The sequence below is a fragment of the Eretmochelys imbricata genome, chromosome 2, assembly GCF_965152235.1.
Source record: "Eretmochelys imbricata isolate rEreImb1 chromosome 2, rEreImb1.hap1, whole genome shotgun sequence".
NCBI classification, from domain to species: Eukaryota; Metazoa; Chordata; order Testudines; family Cheloniidae; genus Eretmochelys; species Eretmochelys imbricata.
In genome coordinates, this window is record NC_135573.1 from 270,188,272 (window position 1) to 270,214,953 (window position 26,682).

General features: G+C 57.3%; 1 protein-coding gene across 4 annotated transcripts in view; it reads left to right on the forward strand.

The window, feature by feature from the left end:
* The window catches only part of AGAP3 (ArfGAP with GTPase domain, ankyrin repeat and PH domain 3), a 257,979-nt gene that overhangs the window by 81,691 nt on the left and 149,606 nt on the right, over positions 1-26,682 (forward strand). For all 4 annotated transcript variants that reach the window (XM_077808650.1, XM_077808651.1, XM_077808653.1 and 1 more), the window contains exon 2: positions 19,940-19,998. In XM_077808650.1, the coding sequence (XP_077664776.1) occupies positions 19,940-19,998 (59 nt within the window). The remainder of the gene's footprint in view (positions 1-19,939; positions 19,999-26,682) is intronic.

Here is a 26,682-nt window from a genome sequence, read left to right on the forward strand (position 1 = left end):
GGCGGTGAGAGCCTGCCCCAGAGAGAGCCCCGGGCTGTGGGGTTGGTATGGGGGGGGGATGGCGGTGAGAGCCTGCCCCAGTGAGGGCGCCCCAGGCCATGGTCACGGTTGCTGGGGGGTGACCCATTTGGGCCCTTTTCTGCACTGGGGCTGAAGTGCTGGTTCCTGTAGCCCTGGGTGAGAGCGGGGGAGGGATGTTGTATGGGGGGGACCCGGATCCCACCTCCCAAGGGGAGTCTGGGGCGCTGTCGTGCCAGGTGCTGCACGAACAGCGGTTCACGGGTCCCCTGGGCGCTCTCCAGGGAGAGGTGCCCCACCACCCCGAGTGGCTCAGCAGCAGCGGGCAGGGCCAGGTAGCTGTGGTGAGAGCGGGGGGCAGGGGCTGGGAGCAGGGGGCGAAGGGCAAGGAGCACAGGGCCGGAGGGTGGCCCCCGGTGGGGGTCTCTGGCTTGTGCGCCAGTTGGAGGGCTCTGCCAGGTCTGGCCACGCACGGTGAACGAGGTTCCTGGGCAGGGCCCAGCCTGGGCCTGGGCCTGGGCCTGGGCCTGGGGCTGACGCAGCCGGCCTGTCTCAGAGCTTCCTTCCCTGAGCCCTGTGCGCTTGAGCAGAGCAGGAGCCGCCCTGGGCATCTCCCTGACCGGGTCTGCTCTGGCGCCCTCCCTGGCGGCGGCTGGCTCAGCCCCAGGCCCCCGCTGGGCACAGCTGTGGCAGGGCAGTGCCGTGGGCATGGGTGGACGAGGCCGTTCTCGTGGCCTGCTTTTCCCTGGCCTGTTCTACGTGAGTCAGACTGGACGGCCCCGGGTCCCTTCTGGCCGGGCAATCCTGACTCCCACTTGTCGCTAGTGGGGCCCTGGCAATGTACGGCCACAAGGTCTGCCTGGACAGAAGCAGGTGCTGCCGCTCGCCGTCTGTCCCACAGCTCGCGCTGCCTTGGGCCTGCCCCTTCCTCAGAGCCTAGGGCTCCTCTGGCCTGCTGGAGCCATGGCACGGAGCAGCCCTGGTGCTGAACCTGCCCAAGGTGGCTCTGACCCGGGTTTGGGCGAGAGGGTGGCAGTGGCCTGCAGCCTCGCGTGTGCCCAGCCCGGAGCGGTGGGTGGAAGGGGTGCCCTGGCTGGGGTGGCGCTGGGCTAGGCAGAGAACAGTGGCTGCAGGGTGGTGCATGCTGGCAGGTGAGCAGAGTCAGGGGGTCGGGCTGCTATCACAGATGGGTCCCCAGTGGGTCAGGGCACCACTCTCGCCAGGTGCCTGCTCAGACCCAGGGCTCCTCTGGTTTCCATCCTGCTCTTGGCTCAGAGCGATTGTGAAAGCATAGCTGCTCTCTCCTGGAGGCGGTTGACGGGGACTAGCAGGGGGGCCTTGGGCCATTTCTATTCCCTACGGCCTGGGCTCCCCAGAGGAGCCAGCTCTGGGTCTGGGAAGCTTCACAAGAGGGAGTGGGCTAGAGATGCCGAGCTGGGTGAGCAGTGAAGGGACGGCAGAAGGGCCCTAGACAAATTAGAGGATTGGGCCAAAAGAAATCTGATGAGGTTCAACAAGGACAAGTGCAGAGCCCTGCACTTAGGACGGAAGAATCCCATGCACCGCTACAGACTAGGGACCGAATGGCTCGGCAGTAGTTCTGCAGAAAAGGACTTAGCGGTTACAGTGGACGAGAAGCTGGATATGAGTCAACAGTGTGCCCTTGTTGCCAAGAAGGCCAATGGCATTTTGGGATGTATAAGTAGGGGGATTGCCAGCAGATCGAGGGACGTGATCGTTCCCCTCTATTCAACATTGGTGAGGCCTCATTTGGAGTACTGTGTCCAGTTTTGGGCCCCACACTACAAGAAGGATATGGAAAAATTGGAGAGAGTCCAGCGAAGGACAACAAAAATGATTAGGGGACTGGGACACATGACTTATGAGGAGAGGCTGAGGGAACTGGGATTGTTTAGTCTGCGGAAGAGAAGAGTGAGGGGGGATTTGATAGCTGCTTTCAACTACCTGAAAGGGGGTTCCAAAGAGGATGGATCTAGACTGTTCTCAGTGGTAGCAGATGACAGAACAAGGAGTAATGGTCTCAAGTTGCAGTGGGGGAGGTTTAGGTTGGATGTTAGAAAAAACCTTTTGACTCGGAGGGTGGTGAAACACTGGAATGCGTTACCTAGGGAGGTGGTGGAATCTCCTTCCTTAGAAGTTTTTAAGATCAGGCTTGACAAAGCCCTGGCTGGGATGATGATTTAATTGGGGATTGGTCCTGCTTTGAGCAGGGGGTTGGACTAGATGACCTCCTGAGGTCCCTTCCAACCCTGATATTCTGTGATTCTATGATTCTAAGGGCTGGGTCAGGCAGTGCACTGGGGCTCTTATCCAGGGGGGTGCCCCTGCTATTACTGCAGGATGGATGCAAAGGGCTGCGCCTGGTGCATACGCCATCAGCCTCTGTGCTTCTCTCACCTTCCAGGGGAGGGGCTGGCTGTGCTTTATCGGCACAGACGAGCCCCAGTTCCCTGATGGTGCAGAAAGGATGGAACTTGATCAAGTCTCCGGGCTCCCTGAGCCTGCATGCTGCCTCCTGGCATGTCCCCTGGCTGGAGCTGGTGGGTGCAGAGCTCAGTGCTGCTGGACTCTGAAGCAGGAGGTTCCCAGGCTGCAGGGAGGCAGCGTTCATGACTTAGGAATGTGGGTGCGTCCCAAACAGAGGAGGGTTTGGCCCCTTACCTTGCAGCGGGGGACCTGTTCCTACTTGCCAGCCGCCCCATGCAGGAGCTGCCTCCCAAGCACGGCTGCGGCTTGGGCCAGAGAGTGTGACTAGGGAGCCGTCTGCAGCACCGAGGAACAGAGGATGAAGGAGGGCGATAGAATTAAGGCCAGTCAGTGTGGGTTTGTGGGAAGTAGCCTGTCAAAAAAACCCAGAGCTCTCTCGGTTAATGAGATCACCCCTTTGGTTGGTAAAGGTGTCGGCACAAAGACTTAGATGTCTGTAAGGCACTTGTGTTAGTCCCACGTGACATCTGGATTAAGTAGTGGAGAACGATATAAAATTAACCTGGCACACGTTCGATGGATTAAAAACTGGCTAGCGGCTGGCTCTCACAGTGTCGCTGCGAGTCATCCCGCAGCGGGTCTGTTTCTAGGGGGTCCCTTCGCCGGTTAACGTTTTTATCAGTGACCTGGAAGAAAACATTAAATCCCCACTGAAAGTTTGCAGCTGACACACAGCCTGGGGAGGGGTAAATAAGGAAGAGGACAGGCACTGACAGAGGGATCATCGGGATCACTTGGTAAACCGGGCACGAGTAGCAATATGCGTTTGAATACAGGCAAATGTCAAGTCATACCTCTAGGAATAAAGGCTGTAGGCCCCACTTGCAGGATGGGGGACTCTATCCTGGGAATCAGACTCTGAAAAGGACTTGGGGGTCTTGGGGGCAGATAATCAGCTGAACACGAGCTTCCAGTGCGATGCTGTGGCTAGGGGCTAATGCAGTCCTGGGGAGTCTCGGAGCAGAGAGGTGATTTTTACCTCTTCTTGGCACTGGTGCGACGGCTGCTGGACTCCTGCGTCAGCACTTCCAGAAGGCTGTTGATAAATTGCAGCAGGTTCAGAGAAGAGGCCCTGAGGATGGTGACAGTGACAGACTCACGGAGCTCCGTCTGTTTCGCTTAAGGAGGAGAAGGTGAAGGCCCACTTCATCACAGTGGGTAAGTACCGACGTGGGGACCCGAAAGTCGGACAGAATGTCAGACAGAGCTGGGCCCTGCATGCTGGCAGAATGAATAGACTCCTAGTTCTGAGGCTGGAAGGTCTAGGCTGACCTCCTGTGTGGCCCATAGGACTCCCCAGGATAATTCCTGTTGGAACTGGAGCTTCGCTTTACAAGGCATCCAGTCTTGATTTAAACATTGCCAGTAACGGGGAAACCACCACAATCCTTGGTTAGCTGTGGAGAGCTGCCTGCTGTGACTCGCATGGGAGCACCAACCTCAGGGCAGGCTGGCAAGGAGCAGTGCACAAACCCGCCTTGGCTGTGAGTTCTGTACTTTGCGAGTGTGAACTCCACAGGGACTACAGCAGCCTGACCATGGAGTCACCGACAGTCACCTTGGTGTCCGGTCTGCTGCACTGCCCAGCAGAGCTTGCCTGCGATAGATGGAAGGGTCACAGCAATAGTCAGGTTTCAGAGGAGTAGCTGGGTTAGTCTGTGTCAGTAAAAACAATGAGGAGTCCTTGTGGCACTTTAGAGACCGGCATCTGATGAAGTGGGTTATATCCCATGAAAGCTTACGCCCTGTAGTGAGGCGGTGTGGCACCCCGCCGCCCCAGAGAGGGACAAGCCCATCCGGGTACCGGAGTGGGCGGAGCCAGGGAGCTCTGAGCCCGCCCCATAGCAGGTCAGGCGGCAACCCGGAAGTATAAAAGCTCGCACTCAGAGCTCACTGAGGGCCCAGCCACCGGGGAGGCCAGACACCTCCAGCCTGGCCCGTGACTGGGAAGCCCCCGCAGCCCAAGGTGCATGCCAGGAGTCGGTGGGCCTGCCCTTCGCCTGCTACCCGGAGGAATTGCCAGGCCTGCCGCTCGCCTGGTACCCTGGTCCCCCAAGAGGGGGAATCGGGGAGCAGCCCGGGGGTAGCCGACCCGAGTCTGGCTACAGCACTGTCAGAGCCCGTGTCAGTGTGTTGGGGCCGGGATCCCCACTGACCCAGCAGCGGGTCATTTGCTGCTGCTAGGGCCCCGGGCTGGGATGCAGCGGAGTGGGAGGGCCTGCGTCCCCCCTGCCACCCAACTCGGCCGTCTCCCCCTCCGCCAGGTCCTTTAGGGCCTGGGCCTGCTGCTATTGAACTGTTTGCTCAGCCCCTGCCGGAGGGCTGGAGCTACTGACTTGCTTGCCCCGCCCTGACCCAGGGCCCGGGCCTATTTCTGTACACTGTTTGCTAGTGCTTGGCCCCTGCCGGAGCTCCTGACCTATCGTTGCCCCGCCCTGACCCAGGGCCCGGGCTTACAGTGCTTGTTTCAGCTGCCACAGGGGCTGCCTAGGGAGACTCCCACGCCCGGACTAATGTCCCCAAACGTTATCTGTCTGTCGTGAGCCAGTGCGGCTCCCGCCGCCCCGGAGAGGGTCGAGCCCCAGCTAGCCGCATTACATGCCCAAATAAATTTGTTGGTCCCCAAGGTGCCACAAGGACTCCTCATTGTTTTTAGCAATATTCAGGTCACTCCCAGGCCGAAAGGGCCATGTCAGTTGTGCCTTAGCTCTTACATCAAAAAGACAAGGCAAACCTGTAATAAACTAGCTACAGACGTGTTAACTAGGAAAAGGAAACGAGTTATTTATGAGGTTAAAGCAGGTGAACAAACACACACACGCACACGCACATGTTTCAGTCTTAAGTTTCAAAAAGTAATAGAAGCTTCTAGATCAGCAAGCTGTGTGCGACCTTTAGGGCTAACCAAGGCTGAGCACTGGGGATCCCTTGTTTATGCCTGGAACGCCCCCCTTCCCCCCATAATCTGTACACCACAGAGATCCAGGGGGTTTTATTCCCCTCCTCCCATGTGCTCTGAGCTGCAAACTCAGCTGACCGGAGGAGTCCCCTTGCACCACTCGTCCTCGTGGGAATGTGAGGAGGACGTAATGCCTCTGCTGGAGAGCAGTTCTGCACGCTAGGTTAACGTCTCCTGTTTGGTGTTGTACACTGTCACGGAGGCTCACAGTACAGCCGCTCAGATATCACCTCACGACATGCGGTGCGGCTGTTTTAAGGGAGATTGATGCCGGCAGCAGTTTACAAGCATTCCATACAGTCTGACCACTAGCCCCGTTCTGTGATTCTCTTCTAACAATGGTAACACCCAGGTGAGCCAGCCTGAGCCCAGCTAGGTATCTGTCAGTGTTCAGTGAGACACAGGGTCCTTGGCGGGAGCTGGTACCTGGTCTGCCAGCGTCACAAGTTGTTCCAGTGGTTAATTATCAGCACTGTCCAAAGATGTACACTTTCTTTCCAGTCTGAATTTGGCTAGCTTCAGCTTCCAGCCACTGGATCGGGTTAGACCTTACTCTGCTAGACTGAAGAGCCCATTGCCAGACATTTGTTCCGCATGTAGGTAGCGGTAAACTGCAATCAGGTCACCCATAACTTTTGCTTTGTTCAGCTAGAGAGAGTGAGCTCTTTGAGCCTATCGTAAGGCAGGTTTTCCAATCCTTTAATCATTCTCTTGGCTGTTCTCTAAACTCTCTGCAATTTATCCACATCCCTCTTGCACTGTGGACAGCAGAACTGGACACCGTATCCCAGCAGCGTCGCACCAGTGTTAGGTACAAAGGTAAAAGAACCTCTCTGCTCCTCCTCGAGATCCTTGTTCTTACCTCCTAGGATGGCATTAGCCCATTTGGCCACAGTGTCGCATGGGGGCTACTCTTGTTTAGCTGATTATCTACCATGATCCCCATGTCCTTTTCAGGGCCCCTGATTCCCAGCCTAGAGTCCCCCATTCTGTAAGCATGGCCAACATTCTTTGTTCCTGGTTGTATTATTTTATATCTGTCGAGATTGAAATGCATATTGTCCAGTTGCTCCTGGTTTACCAAGTGATCGAGATCACTCTTTGGTCTGTAACCTGTCCTCTTCATCATTTACCACTCCTCCAGTCTTTGCCTAAAGACTTGGGTCAGTGATGACAAACATGTTAAACAACAGGGCCAAGAACTGCTTCCTGTGGAACCCCACTCGAAATACTGCCAATCGATGATGATTCCCTGTTCACAGTTACATTTTGAGACCTGGTGGGGGAGGTGATATCTTTTATTGGACCAACTTCTGCTGGTGAGAGAGACCAGCTTTCAAGATTACCCAGAGCTCTTCTTCAGGTCCGTGTAGGTTTGAAAGCTCGTCTCTCCCCAACAGAAGTTGGTCCAGTAAAAGACATCACCTCCTCCACTTGGTTGCTCCAATATTCTGGGATCAACTCAGCTAAAACAACCTTACCTGTGACATTTTGAGACTTGTCAGTCAGTCATCTTTTAATCCATTGGATGGGCACCAGGTTAATTCTTAATTTGTTCTAGTTTCTTGAAGTGTTATGCGGGATCAAGTCAAATGCCTTCTAGAAGTCCAAGTCTATTACATCAATGCTATTATCTTTATCGGTCAAACTCGTAATCTCATTAAAAGAAGATAACTGGTTAGTTTGACAGGCTCCATTTTTCATAAACTGGTGTTGATTGGCATTAATTACATTACCCTCCTTTAGTCCTTTATTGATTGAGTCCCAGATCAGCCACTCCATTATTTTGCCCAGGATCAGTGCAGACTGATAGATCTGTAATTACCTGGGTCATCCCATTTTCCCTTTTTAAATATTGGCACGTCAGTAGCTTTCTTGTAATCCTCTGGAACTTCCCCAGTGTTCCAAGACTTAATGAAAATCAACATTAATGGTCCAGCGAGCCCCTGAGACAGCTCTTTTAAAACTCTTGGGTGCAAGTTATCTGGACCTATTGATTTAAAAATGATTAACTTTAGTAGCTGCTGTTTAACATCCTCCTGTAGTATTGTCATCGTTGTCATCACCTTGATATGATTACATCCTCTGTTTTGCCCCAAATACAGAACAGAAATATGTATTGAACACTTCTGCCTTTTCTGCATTATTGATAATTCTACCATTTCCATCTAGTAATGGACCATTGTTAGGGTTCTTTTTGTTCGTAATATACTGAAAAAACACCTTCTGCTGGCCAGAGATTCCTGCTTGTAGCCTTTTGCTTTCCTTATCACTTTCTACAAGTCTGATCTTCTGATTTATATTCATTAATATACGCTTCCCCCTGTTTCCGTTTGTTATCTGTTGTTTTTTATTTTTTGTTGCTGTGACGCAGCAGGGAGTGGGGTGGATTTGACCTGGGGATGTTGCAGGGGAGTTTCATCGGGGATGGGAGACTTCCCTTGAGGGACGATACCTGAGCCTGTAACCTGAGCCAGGAGGGGGGTTGGGGCCAGGTGACACCTTCTGCCCGGGAAACTGGACAAAGGCTGGAGGAGGAGCTGGAGGGAGACTGGGTGAGATGGCTGGAGGGGTTTCCAGTTTTGGCGAGTTGGCTGGGGAAGAGGAGGGAGCCCCAAGACTGGGATCTAATCTCCCTGCCCCCCAGAAGGGCCTGACTAAGGGATCCTGTTTATGCCTGCAAGATCTGGTTTGAACTGTGTTCCTGTCGTCTCTAATAAACCTTCTGTTCTACTGGCTGGCTGAGAGTCACGGTGAATCGCAGGAAGTGGGGGTGAAGGGCCCTGACTCCCCCTCATGCCGTGACAATTGCCTGTTGCTTCCCTTCTGAACTGGGTTGTTATTTTAGCTAGTGCAGCTTTCCTTTCCGATTGTGGACTTTTGGCTTTTAGGGCATCTAGCAAAGTGTTCTTAAATAAATAATTCCAAATGATCATTTTTATTTTCAGTTTGAATTCTTCCTCCAAGGTGCCGTGGCTGATCATTGTTTTCAGTTTTGTGAAACTGGCCTTCTGAAAGCCCCAAGTATATAGATTGGAATATACTTATAGATCTACAATTACCTGGGTTGTCCCATGTATATTACTGGTCTGGACTTTAGTTTGTTTGCACATAACAAACGTGATTAAGAACCATTCACTTTTAGTTCTGTGACCAATTGCTTGCTATCTGTCAGAATAGGTGCAATATAGAACCCCCATGATGGATCTCACCCTTTTTGAGTTGGGACCTTCAGGAAGCTTAGCTGTGTGAAATGGAAGAATTTGCTGGGGATAGAGTGCTTTCCACAGCTAAGGGGAAGTGGCTGGGAGAAGAGGAAGATTTTTTACCTTACGTACAGTGAAATCATGAAACCCTCCCATGCACCATCTCTTACACATGTCGCACTGGCCTGCCAAGGGAAACGTTAACATTAGCCGAAGAGCATCGAGTAGGAGAAGGGAGGTGTGGTGCCTTTCACATACAGCATTAGGAGAGACCATTACGATGTCTGGTGCTGTGTCCACACTTCAGAAGAGATGCGAACAAATTGGAGAGGGGTCGGAGAAGAATCACAAGAATGATCTGAGGTCTGGGAAACCTGCCTTCGAGTGAGAACCTGAAGGAGCTCAATCGACCTGGTTTTGCGAGAGAAGGTTAAAGGTGACTGGGCCATGGTGTATAAAGCCTACCTAGGGAGGAGATGGCTGAGAGCAGATGTCTCTCTAGCTGGGCATAGAAAGGCAGCACGAGAGCCGGTGGCACGACAGTTTCAGGCTCCGATTTTTGGTAGTGAGGGTAACTCACCATTGGAGCGGATTGAAGTGGGGATTTCCTGTGATGTTCCCAGGAAGGACATGCATGGCAGAGACCCACCTGGCCAGGGATCGCTGGTTACAAATTCGCTCTCGGGGCAGCGCAGAAGACAGCAGGTGTGCATGTGAGCTACCGGTGCCGTCTGGCTGGTGTGGCAGGGTCCTTAAAGAACGGGCTGACACTGACCCATATCAACAAATGCCAAAGTTGAAGAGCGGGGTGTGTTCTGGAGACACACCGCTGAGGTGCCTGGCTTCGCAGCATGCCTGACTCACTGGACCGCTCTGTGATCCTGGCACCAAGGTGGGAATTCTCCTCCCTTCTGGCTCACCTGGCAGCGCCCAGTTGCCGCTTCTGTGGGTGGCCCTTGGAGTGGTGAGGGGAGCTTGGTGCAGCTTCCAGGAGGAGGGTGTAGTTGTCCCCAGGAAGCAAGTCCCCAGCCCCATGCGGCAACACAATGAAACATCTGCTGCATCCCCTGGTGCGTTGCTGCTCCCAGCCCTTACGTGGAAGCGGAGTCCTGCCTGGGGAGCGGTGTCCTGCTGCCCCTCCCCGCGGTGCCCGGCTCCCCCGACGCTCTGGTGTCCTGCTGCCCCTCCCCGCGGTGCCCGGCTCCCCCGACGCTCTGGTGTCCTGCTGCCCCTCCCCGCGGTGCCCGGCTCCCCCGACGCTCTGGTGTCCTGCTGCCCCTCCCCGGGGAGACCGGCTCCCCCGACGCTCTGGTGTCCTGCTGCCCCTCCCCGGGGAGACCGGCTCCCCCGACGCTCTGGTGTCCTGCTGCCCCTCCCCGGGGAGACCGGCTCCCCCGACGCTCTGGTGTCCTGCTGCCCCTCCCCGGGGAGACCGGCTCCCCTGACGCTCTGGTGTCCTGCTGCCCCTCCCCGGGGAGACCGGCTCCCCCGACGCTCTGGTGTCCTGCTGCCCCTCCCCGGGGAGACCGGCTCCCCGACGCTCTGGTGTCCTGCTGCCCCTCCCCGGGGAGACCGGCTCCCCTGACGCTCTGGTGTCCTGCTGCCCCTCCCCGGGGAGACCGGCTCCCCCGACGCTCTGGTGTCCTGCTGCCCCTCCCCGCGGTGCCCGGCTCCCCTGACGCTCTGGTGTCCTGCTGCCCCTCCCTGGGGAGCCCGGCTCCCCCGACGCTCTGGTGTCCTGCTGCCCCTCCCCGGGGAGACCGGCTCCCCCGACGCTCTGGTGTCCTGCTGCCCCTCCCCGGGGAGACCGGCTCCCCCGACGCTCTGGTGTCCTGCTGCCCCTCCCCGCGGTGCCCGGCTCCCCCGACGCTCTGGTGTCCTGCTGCCCCTCCCCGCGGTGCCCGGCTCCCCCGACGCTCTGGTGTCCTGCTGCCCCTCCCCGGGGAGACCGGCTCCCCCGACGCTCTGGTGTCCTGCTGCCCCTCCCCGGGGAGACCGGCTCCCCCGACGCTCTGGTGTCCTGCTGCCCCTCCCCGGGGAGACCGGCTCCCCCGACGCTCTGGTGTCCTGCTGCCCCTCCCCGGGGAGACTGGCTCCCCCGACGCTCTGGTGTCCTGCTGCCCCTCCCCGGGGAGACCGGCTCCCCCGACGCTCTGGTGTCCTGCTGCCCCTCCCCGGGGAGCCCGGCTCCCCCGACGCTCTGGTGTCCTGCTGCCCCTCCCCGGGGAGACCGGCTCCCCCGACGCTCTGGTGTCCTGCTGCCCCTCCCCGCGGTGCCCGGCTCCCCTGACGCTCTGGTGTCCTGCTGCCCCTCCCCGCGGTGCCCGGCTCCCCCGACGCTCTGGTGTCCTGCTGCCCCTCCCTGGGGAGCCCGGCTCCCCCGACGCTCTGGTGTCCTGCTGCCCCTCCCTGGGGAGCCCGGCTCCCCCGACGCTCTGGTGTCCTGCTGCCCCTCCCCATGGTGCCGGGGAGCCGGGCTCCCTGGGCACTTAGCTCCTGTGGAGCTGGGCTCGGTTGGCGCTCTGTGGACATAGCAGGTTTGGTCAGCCTCTGGCCTAGTTTCAGGGATGGGATTTCAGTGCCCGGCGGTTCAATGTGCTGATGAGTCACTGAGGGACTCCAGAGTTAGGTAATTATTAAGTGCCCTCCTTTGGCAGGGCTGTCAGTCCGGGTCTGCGTGGGGAGGAGCGGTCTGCACGCGGCAATTGGCCGTCTGAGCAGCACCTGCTGCCACTGCGAGCTGCAGGAAGGTCGCCAGCCCGGGGAGCAGTCTGGGCCCTGTGGCCTGCATCCTCCTCTCCCCGACCCCCACTCCCGCGTGGTGAGTAGCTGCACAGAGCTTCCAGACAGAGCTCGGGGGCCTGTTGTGCATTGTAGAGGCAGAAGGGACCGTCTGGTGTCCTGCGCACATGGGCCAGAGCCTTCTGTTGGGTTCATTTCAGTGGAATACTGGGGCCCGAAGTCTCATGTTACCGTGCCCCTGACCCTGTCCAGCACTGACCAGTGAAATGGTTCAGGGCTTGGAGTGCTGAGACCTTGGCATGCCTGGCCCCATGGCCCCAGTCTCCCTTAAAAATCTGTGTAACCGGCTCGTGAAGACACAGAAAAGGCAGGGAAAAGCTGCAGCCGTTGAACTGTAGAACATGGAGTGAGGCATGCGTGGAGCCACGTCCTACGTTGCCTTTCCCGGGAGCTGCGAAGGAGCTCTCTCTCCCTGTCTGATGGTCGTTAGGATGATGTTAAAGATGGCGGTAACTGTCCCTCTGGGGGAGAAAAGCTGGGCTGGGCTGCTGCTGGTAAAGCCCAGTCCTGCTTCCTTTAAGCCAAACACTCACAGAAGGGGGCAGGAAGGAACAGCAAAGAGAAAATGCGGCGTTTGTCTCTGGTGCCGACTGTTGCTTGCTGCCTTGCTGCTGGAGCAGACCCAGCACGGCTGGACATGCCGCTCTGACCCCTGGGAGCCTGTGTCCGTATCGGCCCTTGTTGGGCATGGCTTTCAGCTCCCTCTGGTCACAGGGACAGCAGTGCTGCAGAAGAGACGACATTGGCCAGCGAAGCCAGATTATTACACAGAAGGCAAAACGAGAGGGCCAGGAAGGAGAAGAAATACGGGTGGGGGGAACGGCTGTGGGGCGGGAACCCACGTCTCACACGGTGTTTGGGATTTAGCTACAGCCGGTGGAGGTCACACTGTCACCGGGGTCCCTCTCTCTGGCCTGGTCTGGTCAGAATGTCTCCCAGGGTCTGGACAGGGAAGGCCTGGGTCCTGGGTGACAGTGGGGGTGGCAGTCCTGGGCGAAGCTGGCTCCTTTCACTCCACCGTCTCAGCCATTTGGACTCCCCTTCCTGCCCTGCCCAGCAGAATCTCCTTCTGAAGGTGCCACCAGGGGATGATGGTGGAACAGCCCAGCCCTCATTAGTTCATTCTCTCGTTAGGTCTGACTTCGAACCCACCCACTGCGCTCCGTTAACTTTGGGTTCCATTCTCCTGGGTTTACCAGCTCTGATCTTAGCACAGCCCTTGGGTGGGAGCAAAGCGTTCATCGTGTCTGATTTCCCGACTTTTCTCAGCACTGTTGGGTGACGGCGGAGTTGGACTTTTGTTCCGGAGTGCAGACCTCTGCCCAGAGCCCCCACTGCAGTGGAGGCCATTCCTTTTCCTTCCTCGGACGCCACGCCCACCAGCCAGCTATCCTGCGGCTGCGCTAGAGTGGCTCTTTGGAAAGAGACATCTGGTTCTGATTTACAGGGATCAAGGGATGGCGACTCCATCAGGGCTCAGGTCAGTTACCCAGGGGTGGGTTAGCCTCGCCGTTACACATTGGCACCTTGTTTCAAGTTTGAACTTTGCTACCTACAAATTCCAGCTGTTGGATCTTGTTCCATCTTTGCCTGCTGGAGAAAAGAGCCCTCCACCATCAGAGAGCTGCTCTGAACCGTCGCTGTGAGAAGCGAGATTCCCAGCTTGTGCGACCTACAGGTTTGGTTTCTAGACCTTACATTTGGCTGTAATACAATGCATGTGGTTCAAGGGAGGCCATATTCCCGGGCTGGGAGGATCAAAGAGGATAAGAGCAGGTTTCATGGGCAGGTCATAGGTCTCTTTCCTTCTAGGTTCTCGAGATGCTGGATGCCTGGGGCAGAAACAGTCAAACTCCTCTCCCCCCCCTCCCCCCCGGCTTCCAGTTTTGTATAAATAATGGAAAAGTGAAGGGAAACGGAAAAACAAAGAAAAATCCCATTAATAATAAACATCAAATTCATCCAGTTCGTCCAGTTGTGAGGTGAATCAAACAAATTACTATCCCGAATGATTCCTACCCTGACCCTGGTGACCGTCCATTGAGGTGTCAGCCCCAAAACTGGGCTTTGTGCCAGGGAAGTTTAAACGGGGTCCAGACGGGGAGCAAACTAAACCCCAAGCGCAGGTGTTGTGTTGCAGTTTCCGTGCCAGTCATGAGCTGCTTGCCCGCAGTTCAGTGGCTAGGAGACGCGTGTGCTGCTCTCAGAATAGCCCAATGCGTGGCTAACGGAACTGGTTACCTTGAACTCGCACATGGTTCTAGATGGAGGTAGCTGCGTCCTTGGGCGTACACAGCCAGCCAGCCCCAGCCCCTCGAGAGACGTACGGGCTGCCTTGGGGTGGTGGTTCGACCTGGGGCTGTTCTGGGCGTCTTGAGCGCGCTCGCCCCCGCATTGCCAGTGAGCATCAGTGGCATTAACAGCAACAAGCTCGAGGCCGCTGAGCTAGCAGGGCCCCCTCTGCCGAGGAAAACCAAACTAAAACCAAAAAGCTGAGCCTTCTGCAGGATGGTTGTGGTGACTTCCGGACAGATTAGCCGGTGAACTGCCTGGCTCAGCTGATCCCCAGCGATGGACTGAGTGACTGACTGGGCTTGATAGTGGCCAGTCTTCAGATCCTGCTGATCTCTGCAAAGAGCTGCAGGTGTCGCTGGCCCGGTTGTGCGGGAGGGAACGCAGACCTCAGTGGTGCCAGAGTTCAGGCTTCTAGGCATGGGCTTGGTTTGTCCTGCCTCGTGTAGCTCCTCCTGTGGCCAGTGGAAGCAAGGCCCTGACAGCCCAGTCAGGTTAGATTAGATGGTTTGTGCAGACAAAGATCCGCTCCTTGCCATCTGGCAAGTCCCACCAATAGTGGGAGGTGCAGACACGCTGAGTCAGGTGATCTTGCAAAGTTGACGCCAGCGTCTCCTGGTCGCAAGGGCTCGCAGCTTGTGCCATTTGGAGTCACCAAAATGAGCAAACCATGTCAAGCTAGTGTGAAGCTGGAGCTGAAATCATAAAAACCAGTTACCTGGCCATGCAGACAGAAAAGTGGTGCTTCCCTTTTCCCTGCCTCCCCGGCAGCTTAGCTGTGAATGGGATATTTTTTTAATGACACTTTTTTTTTAAACACCCAAAATGTGGGTGAAAGGTTAGAGTCTAACTCTGTTTGAGCAAAAGGGCTTTCCCCTGGAAGAAAAGTAGAGTGTGTGTGTGTGTGTGTGTGTGTGTGCTATATATATATAAAAAACAGGGTAAACGGGATAGGCTTGCCAGCCCTTCGGCCTGAGAAAAATAATGGAGCAGCTGAGACAGGACTTGATTAATGAAACACGAACAAAGGGTAATGTCATTAATGCCAATCAGCATCTTGTCAAACAAAACAGAGCTCCCTTTCTGAGTAGTTTCCATTTAACACAGCACAGTACTGTACTTGCTTTTGGTGTCTCTCTCTGCTGCTGCCTGATTGCGTACTTCCGGTTCCAAGTGAGGGCTGGGGTTGGCCGGTCAGTTCGTAACTCTGAGGTTCTAGTGCAGTTCTTGGCCCCATGCATTTTTTGTCAGTGACTTGGGAGAAAACTCAAATCGTCACTGATAAAGTTTGCGGATGACCCACAGATTGGGGGAGTGGTAAATAGTGAAGAGGACAGGGCAGAGCACTGACCCAGGGTGATCTGGATCGCTTAGTAAGTTGGGTGCAAACAAACAATGTGCATCTTGACACTGCTAAATGTAAACACACAGGTCCAAGAGCAAAGAATGCAGACCACCCTTACAGGCTGGGGGCTCTATCCTGGAAAGCAGCGACTCAGGAGAAGAGTTGCAGGTGGTGATGGATAATCAGCTGAACACGAGATCCCAGTGTGTTGCTGTGGCCAAAAGGGCTAATGCGATCCTTGCGTGCATAACCAGGGGAATCTCGAGTAGGAGCAGAGAGGTTCTTTTACCTCTTTCTTTGGCACTGTGCGACCGTTGCTGGAATCCTGTGTCCAGTTCTGGTGCCAACCATTCAAGAAGGATGTTGATAAATTGGAGAGGGTTCAGAGAAGAGCCACAAAGAGGGTTAAAGGATTACAAAACCTGCCTTACGGTGATTGATCTCCTAGAGTCTATCTGTTTACCTTAACACAGAGAAAGTTAGGGGTGATTTGATCACAGTTTATAACTGCCTAACATGGCAAACAAGTCTTTGATAATGGGTTCTTCGATCTAGCAGACAAATATATAGCACAATCCAATGGCTGGAAGTTGAAGTTAGACAAACAGAGGCTGGAAATAACCTGAACATTTTTGTACCGTGAGGCTAATTAACCATTTGGGACAATTTCCCAAGGGTTGTGGTGGATTTTCCATCACTGGCAGGTTTTCAATTGTGCTGGGCTATTTCTCTGCAAGGTCCACTCTGATTCAAACAGGAAGGAATTCAGGGAAGTCCTATGTCCTGTGTTACCCAGGAAGTCAGACAAGATGTTCACAGAATCACGTTTGGTTTTAGAATATCTGAACCTATGTAAAACCACATTTGGAGTTCAGTTGTTAGTAAGGCTTTCACTACGGGTGCTGCGTAATGGAAGCTAGGTGAGGCTAAGCCTCCCAAACCTTGCACAGCCCTGCGGAAGTGGGGGGAGTGGCAGATTACCTTACAGGGTTTGTGCCCCAATTTGGGGCCCCTGGAAAAATCTCCCCCCACCACAGTCCTGGGGCTGGAGGAGCTGTTGCTCCTAGCCCCGGAGCTTTTCCAGTCTCGGGGCGCTGGGGGGGAAAGGGAAGGAGTGGGGAGTGGGGGCGGAACAGGGTCGGGGCTGTAGGAGAAGGGGCGAAACAGGGGAGGGGTTCCAGGCTTAGAGCTCTGGCCAGGGAGAAGGAGAAAGACCTGAGTGGATCAGGCAATCACAGGATGATTGTGAGCCACCGATGAGATGCAGCAGTGGGTTTTTTTAAGCAGCTTTGATTCTTGGATGCATCAGGCAAGGTATGTCCAGTCGAGACAGGGAGGTAGGAATGCCGTTGCACAAGGCGCTGGTAAGACCTCCGCTGGAATGCTTTGTGCAGTTCTGGTCACTTGTGCTCAAGAAAGAGGGATCCAAAGTGGAACAGGTGCAGTGAAGGGCAGCTAGGCTAATCTCTGATTGGAGGGGTGGTCTCTGGAGAGGAGACTGGCTTGTTTAGCCCAGCACAACAAAGGCTCACAGGATCCAGTTGCCCTAGAAATACGTCAGGGTAAATGCCAGGGAGGGAGAAGAGCTAGTGAAGTTAAAGGACAGTGTTGGCACAAGAACAAATGGGGACGAACTGGCTGGGAGTAAATTGAGGCAGGAAATGAGAAGCGGGTTTCTAACCTTGGAGGAGGGAGGTCCTGGACCAGCCTCCCAAGAGGAGCAGTGGGCGCAAACGAGCTCACTAGCTTAAAGACAGAGCGTGGTGAGTTTTGTGATGGGAATGATGTGATGGGGTGACGGCTGGCAGCAGGGGACTGGAATCGAAGACCCAGGAGGTCCATTCCGGCCCTTGTGTGATGGCTGCTGAAAGGTGGGACCCAGAGTGACTTAAAGGGACCTGATTCGGGATGTGAGCCTGGGACGTCAGACGTGTCCTTCATCCCCCCACAATGGGCTGGCTCAGGCTGGTCACTGGGAGACTTGGCCGCGACACAGCTCCGGTTTCATCCTCCCATGCCTGTGGGCTTCGCTTGGACCCGTGGAGAGATTTGTGAGCTGAAAAGCAGCCCAGCTTGCTCATGCACTAATGGGCTCAGGCACCCCGGTGAGCACTCAGGCATGCTAGCAAGCAGCGGTGCAGGGGAGTGCTTATGTTCTCTAGACTGGGCATGGGTGCACCAGTGAGTGCTCAATTGCAGTAGTGGGCCGGGCGCACTGGTGCGGGTGCACTGGTGAGTGCTCGTGCACGCTGGTGCGTGTGGGTGCAGTGGTGCGTGTGCAGCAGTGAGCCCTTACGCGTGCAGTGGCACGGGTGCACTGGTGAGCGCTTGTGCATGCTAGTGAGCACAGGTGAGCGTGCACACGCTAAAAACAGGATAGTCCCTTTACAAATGCTCCCTTCCCCCCAGTACCTTTGTTTCCTGCAGCCCTTAGCACCGGGGCTGCTGCACTAGATGTTTAAGGAGCAGCTGTGCAGCCAAGGTCAGGTCATGCCTCAGCCTCGGTCCATCTGCCCAGCTCAGGGGAAGGGAAGGTGCTGCGGCAAAAGGTCCATGGTGGGCCAGGCAGAAGGGGCAGGGCAGCCTCTACCTCCTGCGACAGGAGCTCCCCTTCTCAGGGACCCTAAATCCCGTCTCCCCCCAAGCGCTAAGGGCCCCAGCTGAGCTCAGTCAGCCTTAGCAGCAAGATTAGGCCATGACGGGGGTGCAGACAGCTGTGTCATGGCAGCTGTTGGCTCAAAGCACTGGCCAGCAGCCACAGCGGGCCTGGACGGTCCAGCCTGCCTGCCCCAGGGGCGGCGATGGGGGCAGAGGCCACTGCGGCTGCCCACCCAGGTTGTTGCATTCAATTTCCATTGTTTGAAAGGGATAGAAAAATGGCTCCCATGCTGGGTCCTGCTGAGCTTCCCAGCTAGCCGGGCCCCTGCCGTACAGCTCTCGGCAGAACAGCTCCGTGCTCCTGACGGGGCTGGTGGGAGGCAGCCTTGTGAGGCCTGGCCTAGGACACAGGAGACCTGGGTTCTCTTCCCAGTTCTGCCCTGGCAGGGGGGACCTCGGGCGAGACCCTTTGCCTCGCGGTGACTCAGTTTCCCCATCTGTAAGATGTGGTGAGTGACACTGACCTCCTTTGTGAAAGGCTTTGAGCTCTCCTGCTGCACTAGGTAAGGACTGGCTGTCACTGTTCATTGGTGGAAACCGGCCTGGCTGGGCAGCCGAGGCGCAGCTTGAGACCCCAGGGGTGGGTTTCCTGCGTTCCCAGACCAGGCCCCTTTGCTGCTGTTGCACCATTGCCATGGGGTGCGTGCCTGCCACGCTGCCCCCCTGCATGTACAGGAGACCGAGGCTTGCCCGGGGGGCTGGACCAGAAACCCTTCTGTTGCTGGCATGTCCTGGATTAGGCCTGCTGGCGCTTTCCTGCTCTGCTGGGGCTCAGCGTCCCGTGTGCGGGGTGGCTGAGGGGTGAAGCATCTGCCGGGGCCTGGACCCACAGCTGCTTGACTTGCACAACTGGTTTGGGCGGCTCTGTTGTGAGCTTGTTGGGTGGGTTTTTGTTTTTTTTTATGGAACGTTTCATGAATTTGCGTGTCATCCTTGTCGGGTGGCTCTTCGGCAGGGGAGGAGCCCCAGGTGCCAGAGAACTGGGCTGGTGGGGGCCATTGGATCCCGCTCCGCAGGGCTGGGGGTGCGGGTGCTGTTCTCTGCGTGGGGAGAAGGCGGCAGGCGCAGGGAGGCTGTCTAGCCCGTAGGCGTAGAGGGGCTAGGGTAGGCGGCGGGGGTGCAGGGAAGGCAGCAGCCCCATGGGGAATGGGAGGAGGGCCTGGGCTGAGTGCTGCGGACCTGGCCAGCCGCTTCCTGGGGTGCTGGGTGCTGCATGGGCAGTACCAGCCCCTCCCCTCCGGAGCTGGCCCAGGCTGGGGAAGGGACAGGGCGAGGCAGCCCCTGGGCCGGCTCTGACGTTGGGTGGGGCTTAACGAGGGGGGTAGCCGAACAGGGGGCAGGGCGGCTGGACAGAGCCTGAGGTGAACAGACTGGCGGGGCTGGAGGGAATGGCCAGTCAGCGAGCAGGAGAAAGTCCTGCCCACAGTCCTGCTGACGCAGCTCTGGCTGCATCTTCCCTCCCCGGGCCACCCCCCAACCTGCCTCTTCCCCTGGGCCAATCCCCCCCCACCTGCCTCTTCCCCCACCATTGTGTCCCTTCACCTCTGCCATCACGGCTCCGGGTGTGTTCCCCCGCCGCCCGGGGTCACCAGCTGTCCCGATTTTGTGGGACAGTGGCAGTATTCGGGGCTTTGGCTCATATCAGCATCTCTTGCCCCGTCCCTGCAGCTCACACCTGCCGTCTGGTCGCCCTGCCCACGGCTCCCACTGGTTTTCCTGCCCAGCGCTGCCGTCCCTGCTGTGGCTGTTCTCTGCCTGTTCCTGCCCCCTTCGCTTTCTCCCGCCCCAAGGGGCCGGCTCCTCCCTGGAATTTCCTTCTCCCTCCAGCCCATGAGGCTGGGGAAAGGGGGTGCTGCATGGTCCTAGTGCCCCTGGAGGTCACCCCTGCTCAGTTCTGGTCTATGGGGTGCTCCCAGTGCAGACCCGGGACCTACGGAGGCTGCCTCGGTGGCTGCTGGTCTCAGTCACTGCCCTGTGCTGCCCCCTCCATCAGCGAGCGGCCTCTCTGACCCTGGGCGTTGCAGTTCCCTCCCCTCCATGTGTGGGTGGGAGCCCACGGCATCCCTGCGGGCAGGGCAGGGTAGGGACTCTGGGAGCTGAGGACTCCTTTCCCCAGCCAGGGGCTGACGGTCTCTTCTCTCTTTTCTGCAGATTCGTTTGTGAACAGCCAGGAATGGACCCTGAGCCGCTCGGTGCCTGAGCTCAAAGTGGTGAGTGCTTGGCCCAGCCTGCTCCGCCTGCAGAGCCCCTCGGAGGGCCTGTGGCTGGGTGGGTGCATGCTTGTGAGCAGTGGGAGGGAGACCCCCATGCTCTGCGGGAGGTGGGGCAGGGCTGCCATGTGCATGTCCCCTTGGATGGTGTCGTGGGTGCAGGGGCTGGGCGCTCTGGAACCCTGGGAATGAAGCCAGAGGGGGCCTCTGGCTGTGGGACCGCCCCCGGGGCGCGCTCTCACCAGGGCAAGCCCCCTCCTCCTGGGTCTCACCTCGGAGCATTCAGCCCCCTGTTCACACCAAGAGTGCCCTGCAGCGAGTAGGGGACACCTGGGGAGCCTCACACGCCCCCAAAGGGCCCTGCCAGCACTGGCTCCCAGCCAGCGTGGGACACAGACGGGTTATTAGTCGTGGGGAACCCAGCACAGAACAAAGCTTGTCAGCACAGGGAGCAGGAACGTTCAGCCAGGTCCATCTTGGAGGAGGGGATCCGGAGCCCTGGGCTCTCCCCCTGAGTCCCAAACCAGGAGACTGACCAGCTTCCAGCCACCCGGCCTCAGGCATACCCAGCTGCCTCTACTCCAGCCTTTGTGTCTTTCCCGGACAAACTGGTCACCTGGTCTCCACCTCTCTCTTTGTTCTCTGACTCATGGCAGGGGGGCCCGTCCATCAGTTGCCAGGATACAGAGTGTTGGCCCTGGGGTTCTCTGGCAGTCACGCCTGCCCTCTAGGGAGTCTCTGCAGCGATCACACACCCTTATCCCACCACCTACAGACTTGTGTAACACACAAGGTAAACTGAGGCATGCACAGTATTCATACCAAACATTAAGAAAACTCCCATTTTGTCACAGACAGGAAAGGCTGCTGGGCTGGGGTTGGGTCCTTAGATGTGAAAGCCCCAGGGACCATTCTGCCCATCCCATACAGCCTCCTGCAGAGCCCAGGGTCTCCTTCAGCCCTGCCCAGCCCATCTGCGGGAGGTAAAGCAGGTGTGTTAGAGAGACTCCCGGTCTGGATTCACCCTGCGAGATAGAGTCTCTGTCCCCCTTCGCCCCGGTCAGCTGTTCCATTGTTTGTCTCCATTCAGCCCCCATCTGTTCCTGGTGCCCTGTGATGTGGTGATAGGTGAGGCTCCCGCAGTGCCTGGGGGAAACCAAGCTCCTCTCCCTTCCCCTCTGCCTTACTGTTGGCTTCTCCATCCCCCACCCCCCATGTGCAGCCTCGCACTGTTCAGGGCCCTCACGTCTGTGGCCCTGGGCATGGCAGCAGTGTCAAGGTACCTGGATTTACCTCCCGCTGATGGTGTATCTCACACCTGGCCTTAGGATTCGGGACCTGGCCTGGGAGTTGTGGGGGACAGATTCAATTCTGTACTCTGCCACAGACTCTCTGTGTGACCTTGGGCAGGTCTTTTTGTTCCTGTGAGCCTGAGCCCCATCCGTTCGAGCCTTTTCTGTACACTTCGCTGGGTGTGCAGCATGGCCAGGCTGTGCTCAGAGCGGGAGCCAGCTCTCCCTGTGCATTGCACCGGCAAAGAGCTCCTGGCATGGCTAGGTCCTGCCCAGTCTCCCAGGGGCCCTCAGTGGCTGCCCTTTCACCAGCACCGCACCTGGCTGGCGCTGGAGCTGCGTCTGACAGCGACACCTCCGCATGCCTGGGAAGTGTTCTCTGTCTGCATAGAACTTCAGGGATTTTAAGTCTGGAAAACCTGCCCTGTAGTGAGAGACTGGAGAAACTCATTCTGCTTAGCTTAGCAAAGAAACAGTTCACAGCCCAGAAGTGCCTAAGTGGGGAGGAGATTTGATCTCCCAGACGGAGGCAGAACACGAGCCAGTGGCTGGAAGTTGATGTCGGCAAAGTTCAAATGGGAAATAAGCAGTTTTTTTCCCAGCAAGGATAACTCCCCATTGGAACAGCTGGCTGTCACGGAGTCCCCGGGCGATGCTCTGGAATTGCTCCCTACGAAGCCAGTCAGGACTCTGGGGAAGTCTCCTTTCTGTGAGCAGCCTGTCTGCAGGACACACAGCTCACCCGGCTTCCCCCTTCCTGGGTCTGACCTTGGAGCATTCAGCCTCCTCTGCCCCTCCGTGCGCTTCCCCCAGCGAATCTGCCCAAGTGGGGTCCTGGGGAAGCCAGGGGGTCCTGCCCCCCAACTCCGCCGTCAGACATGACTCTCAGCCAGCCAGTAAAATGGAAGGTTTATTAGATGACAGGAACACGGTCTAACACAGAGCTTGTAGGTACAGAGAACAGGACCCCTCAGCCGGGTCCATTTTGGGGGGCAGTGAGCCAGACAACCACGTCTGCACGTCACTCCTCGTCCCCAGCCAGCCCCAAACTCAAACTCTCTCCAGCCCCTCCTCCTCTGGGCTTTGTCCCTTTCCAGGGCCAGGAGGTCACCTGATTCCTTTGTTCTCCAACCCTTTAGCTCTCACCTTGCAGGGGGAAAGGGCCAGGCCATCAGTTGCCAGGAAACAGGGTGTCGGCCATTCTCTGTGTCCAGACCCCTGCACACACCTGCCCTCTAGGGCTCTGCATCGATCATACACCCTTATCCCACCCCCTAGAGACTTAAGAGCTGCCTAGGGGAAACTGAGGCACCCCCACACTATTCAGAGGAAACATTAAGAACAGTCCCACTTCGTCACACTGGCCTGGGCATGGGATGGGTGTGACGGGTTCCTCCTGGGGCACCACCTGGAACTGGGGTACCGCTGAGCCCCCTGACGCACCAGCCTGGGCTCTCTTTCACACTGTACTGCTGTGGCAAACGACAAAGCCCTCCAGCCTGCATGTTCACCAGCACACACACAGGTAGGGACACACCCAGCTGCAGTTATATGCAGGCTCTCTGACCAGCCCGTGCATAGGAAGGCTACAGTTAAGGCAAGTCCCAGCTCCCCAGGCACTCACCCCCTCTGGAGTATAAACCCAGAATTATACTGTCTTGCACTGCACAGGGAACTGTACAGTGAAAGCTCATAACATTCGCCCCCTCCCTCAATGTGGAGAGGAATATGCAACAGCCGTCTGCCCCTGTGTAATGATTCCCACACACTGGTTTAGATAAAGCAAAAACAAGTTTATTAACTACAAAAGATAGATTTTAAGTGAGTATAAGGGTAGCAAAGAGATCAAAGCAGATTACCAAGTGTGACGAAGTGGGAATGTTGTTAATGTTTTCTCTGAACACTGTGTGGGTGCCTCAGTTTTCCCTATGCAGTTCTTAAGTATCTAGGTGGTGGGATCAGGGGGTGTGATTGTGGCAGAGCTCTAGGGGGCCAGTGGGATTCTGCACAAAGAATGGCCGACACCCTGTCTCCTGGCAACTGATGGCCTGGGCCCCTCCTCTGCAAGGTGCCAACTGAAGGGGTTGGAGAACAGAGAGATCAGGTGGCCTCCTGGCCCGGGAAAGAGACAAAGGTGAGAGGAGGGGCTGGAGAGTTTCAGTTTTGGAGCTGGCTGGGGAAATGGAGGGAGGCTCAGATGGGGCTCTGACCTCCCTGCCCCCAAGACGGACCTGACTGAGGGGTCCTGTTCTCTGTACCTACAAGCTCTGTTTTGGACCATGTTCCTGTCGTCTAATAAACCTTCAGTGTTACTGGCTGGCTGAGAGTCATGTCTGACTGCGGAGTTGGGGGACAGGACCCTCTGGCTTCCCCAGGATCCCCGCCTGTGCGGACTCACGGTGGGAAGTGCACGGTGTGGACGGGGATGCTGAATGCTCTGAGGTCAGCCCCAGGAAGGTGGAAGTTGTGCAAGCTTCTTGCCCTGGGGAGAGGAGGCATCTCCAGAGTCCTGACTGGCTTCGTAGGGAGAAGTTCCAGAGCATCGCCCAGGGACTCCGTGACAACTGGTGGCACAGGTGGGATGCATTGCACCCTGTGAATGGTGCTTCTTGCAGTAAGTGATTGGGGAGCAGTAAAACAAAGGGGGAGTAACGAGGACCAGGTGTGCTGAAGGCTCAGAGAGGGGCTGTTTCAGGGGGTGAAGGAGCTACGCTTAACCCCTGGGAGAGTGTGACCAGCAAAAAGGACTATTGCAGTGATGGGTTCCCCCTGGAGACTGCGGTGAGCTGTTCCAGGGACGAAGGAGTCTACTGCTCGACCCTGGCAAAGAGGTGGTGACCTCGAGAAGGGCTGGCACCCTAGGGGTTCTCCCTGGAAACCGTGGGAAGCTGAGAGCATACAGGCCTGTGAGTCCACAACACCTTGGGAAGAGCGGAGTGATGGCCTGTCACCGTCTCCTTAAGAAGGACATTGTAACCCTGTGCAAGAAGAGAGGGTTGAGCATTGGAAAGTTCACCAAAGCACAGTTAATCGTGCAGCTGGAGGAGGATGACCGCTCTAAGGAACAGACTCCTGACCCCAAATGGGGCTATAGCAGGATCTGGGAGCAGCTGGAGTGGTAGCCAGGCATCCCCAAGACTCCTGTCCCCGACCAGACAGGTCTTCAGGATGGGGTTCCCCATCTGGGGATCGGAGATGGATGGAGCTGAGTGCGAGAGAGCAAGAGGACTGTGAGAGACAGCGAGAGCCCGAGAAAGCTGCAGAAGCAGCAGCAGCATGAACTGGCGGTGGGGGAGCAGAGAGGCCTAGGGGACCTCCCTGGGGTGAGTGGGGATAGACCCGGGGGGCCAGTTCCGCAGGGAACCTTGAGACTAAATTGCTGCCCCTGGTTAAGGAGGGGTGGCATGTGGATGCCCACTTCACTGCCTTTGAGCAGGCTGGAGATTTGAACCAGGGGGACCCTGCGGAAAAGCCCCGGTATCTAGCTCCCTTGCTGGGTCCCAAGGCCATAGACTCTGTCAGCCAGATGGGTGGGGAGGTGGACGGGCTCCCATAGGAGCGTCCCACTCCTGACGCCAACCTATATGTTTGTGTGGAGTCTCCTGGGCTCAGGCCCCTCGGACCCCCAGTGGGAGTGGGAGGTGATGGTCAATGGGGAGACATTCCTGGGGTGGTGAGACCCTGGGACAGAGTGAACTGTTGTCAGACCCCAGGTGGTGCAACCCCACCATATGCTGGGGGGCTGTGTGACCTGGGTGAAGGTCCCAGGGATGAAGCCCCTCGCCCTGCCTATGGCCCGGATCCCTGTGCAGACCCAGGAGGGGTCAGGCTGGCTGGTTGTTGGGGTTCTCCAGGATATCAGCTGTGAGTGCTGTTGGGGGACGACTATATCTCTTTGGGACAGGATCCAGGCCCTGCTCCTGTAATGGCTGAGGATTTGAATTTGAATCCAGGGAACCAATTTGCTAAGATGGAAATGGTCAGTGAAAATGCAAATGACCTGGCTGGCAGTGGGGAGGAGCTGCTAAGCTCAGGATACCCACCTGTCTGTAAGCAGCCCCCTGGGGCCGAGTGGGATGGAGAGATGCTCCCCACCCCCCTGCACACCAGAGAGGGGGCTCACGCTGGCTCTGATGCAGTGAGGAAAGCAGTGAGCTTGCTGCCTACCCCCACTGGGACAGCAAGGGCAGCGCTGAGCAAGGGGGGGATATAAGACCCCAGCTGAAGGGGGAGACACAGGCAGTGCAGGACGGCCGCCAACCAGTTTTGCCTGGTCCAGAGGCGCTGCTGGGAAGTGATCCCACGCAGGGAGCGAGCGACCAGGGACAGGGCTCAGCGGGGCTGTGACCCCAGGCCCAGCCCGTGAGAGGGAGCAGGTCCCACTCCCTCCTCCAGCAGCTGAATTCCAGACCGAGCTGCAGAAGGATCCCTCCTTGGAGGAGCTGAGGGAACGTGCTGGCCACAGGCTGCAAACCCCCGTGGGGAAGGCTGCAGGGACAGATCCCCGTGGGAGAAGGGATTCCTGGACCGGGAAGGGGCTCCCCCAGGGGAAGTAGAACTGTGGGGGATCAGGAGGCAGCTGGGGGTGCCCCAGAAGTGTTGCCGCCGGCTGTCGTACCTGGCCCATGATGTCCCTCTCTCGGGTCACCACGGGATCCAGGCCCCAGGCAGTGGCTGCTGCAGAACTGTGACTGGCCCGGAGTCTGGGACGCGGCCCAGCGGCACGGCAGGTCCTGTGACCCCTTGAGACCCCGGCCCATCACAGAGGAACCTTTCCAGAAGGTGGCCATGGACATATTGGGGCCCCTCAGCAAGGCGACCCGGTCAGGGAAGAAATACGTCCTGGGGGTGATGGATCTCGCCCCCCGCTACCCAGGGGCGGGGGCTCTGTCCTCCACCGAGGCAGACACCAGGGCAGACGCGCTGCTGACCATCTTCAGCAGAGGGGGGGGTCTCTAGTCCTGCCTTTCGACCTCAAGGGGGTGTCAGCCACCTCCCAGCGCTGGATGGATCGGCTATTGAGGGGGGTGGAGAACTTGAGCCTGGCATACGTTGAGGATATCTTAGCCAGGCCTGGGAGGAACACGTGTCCCAGGTGAAGAGGGGACTGGGTCGCCCCAAGGAGGCAGGACTGACGGTAAAAGCTGGAAGGTGTAAGGTGGGGATGGCAGAGGTGTCGTACCTGGGCCACAAGGTGGGGAGCGGCTGCCCAAGCCCAGAGCTGGCCAAGGTCAAGATGGGGGCTCTTAAGCAAAACAGCCCGAATCGCAGCCCTCCAGACTGGAGCACTGGGAGAAATCCCAATCCCAGTTTGAATCCCAGGGGTATTGGGATGGCAAAAGGGCCGCATAAACTTTCCTACATGCGGCCTGTGCGTGCCATCAAGCACACC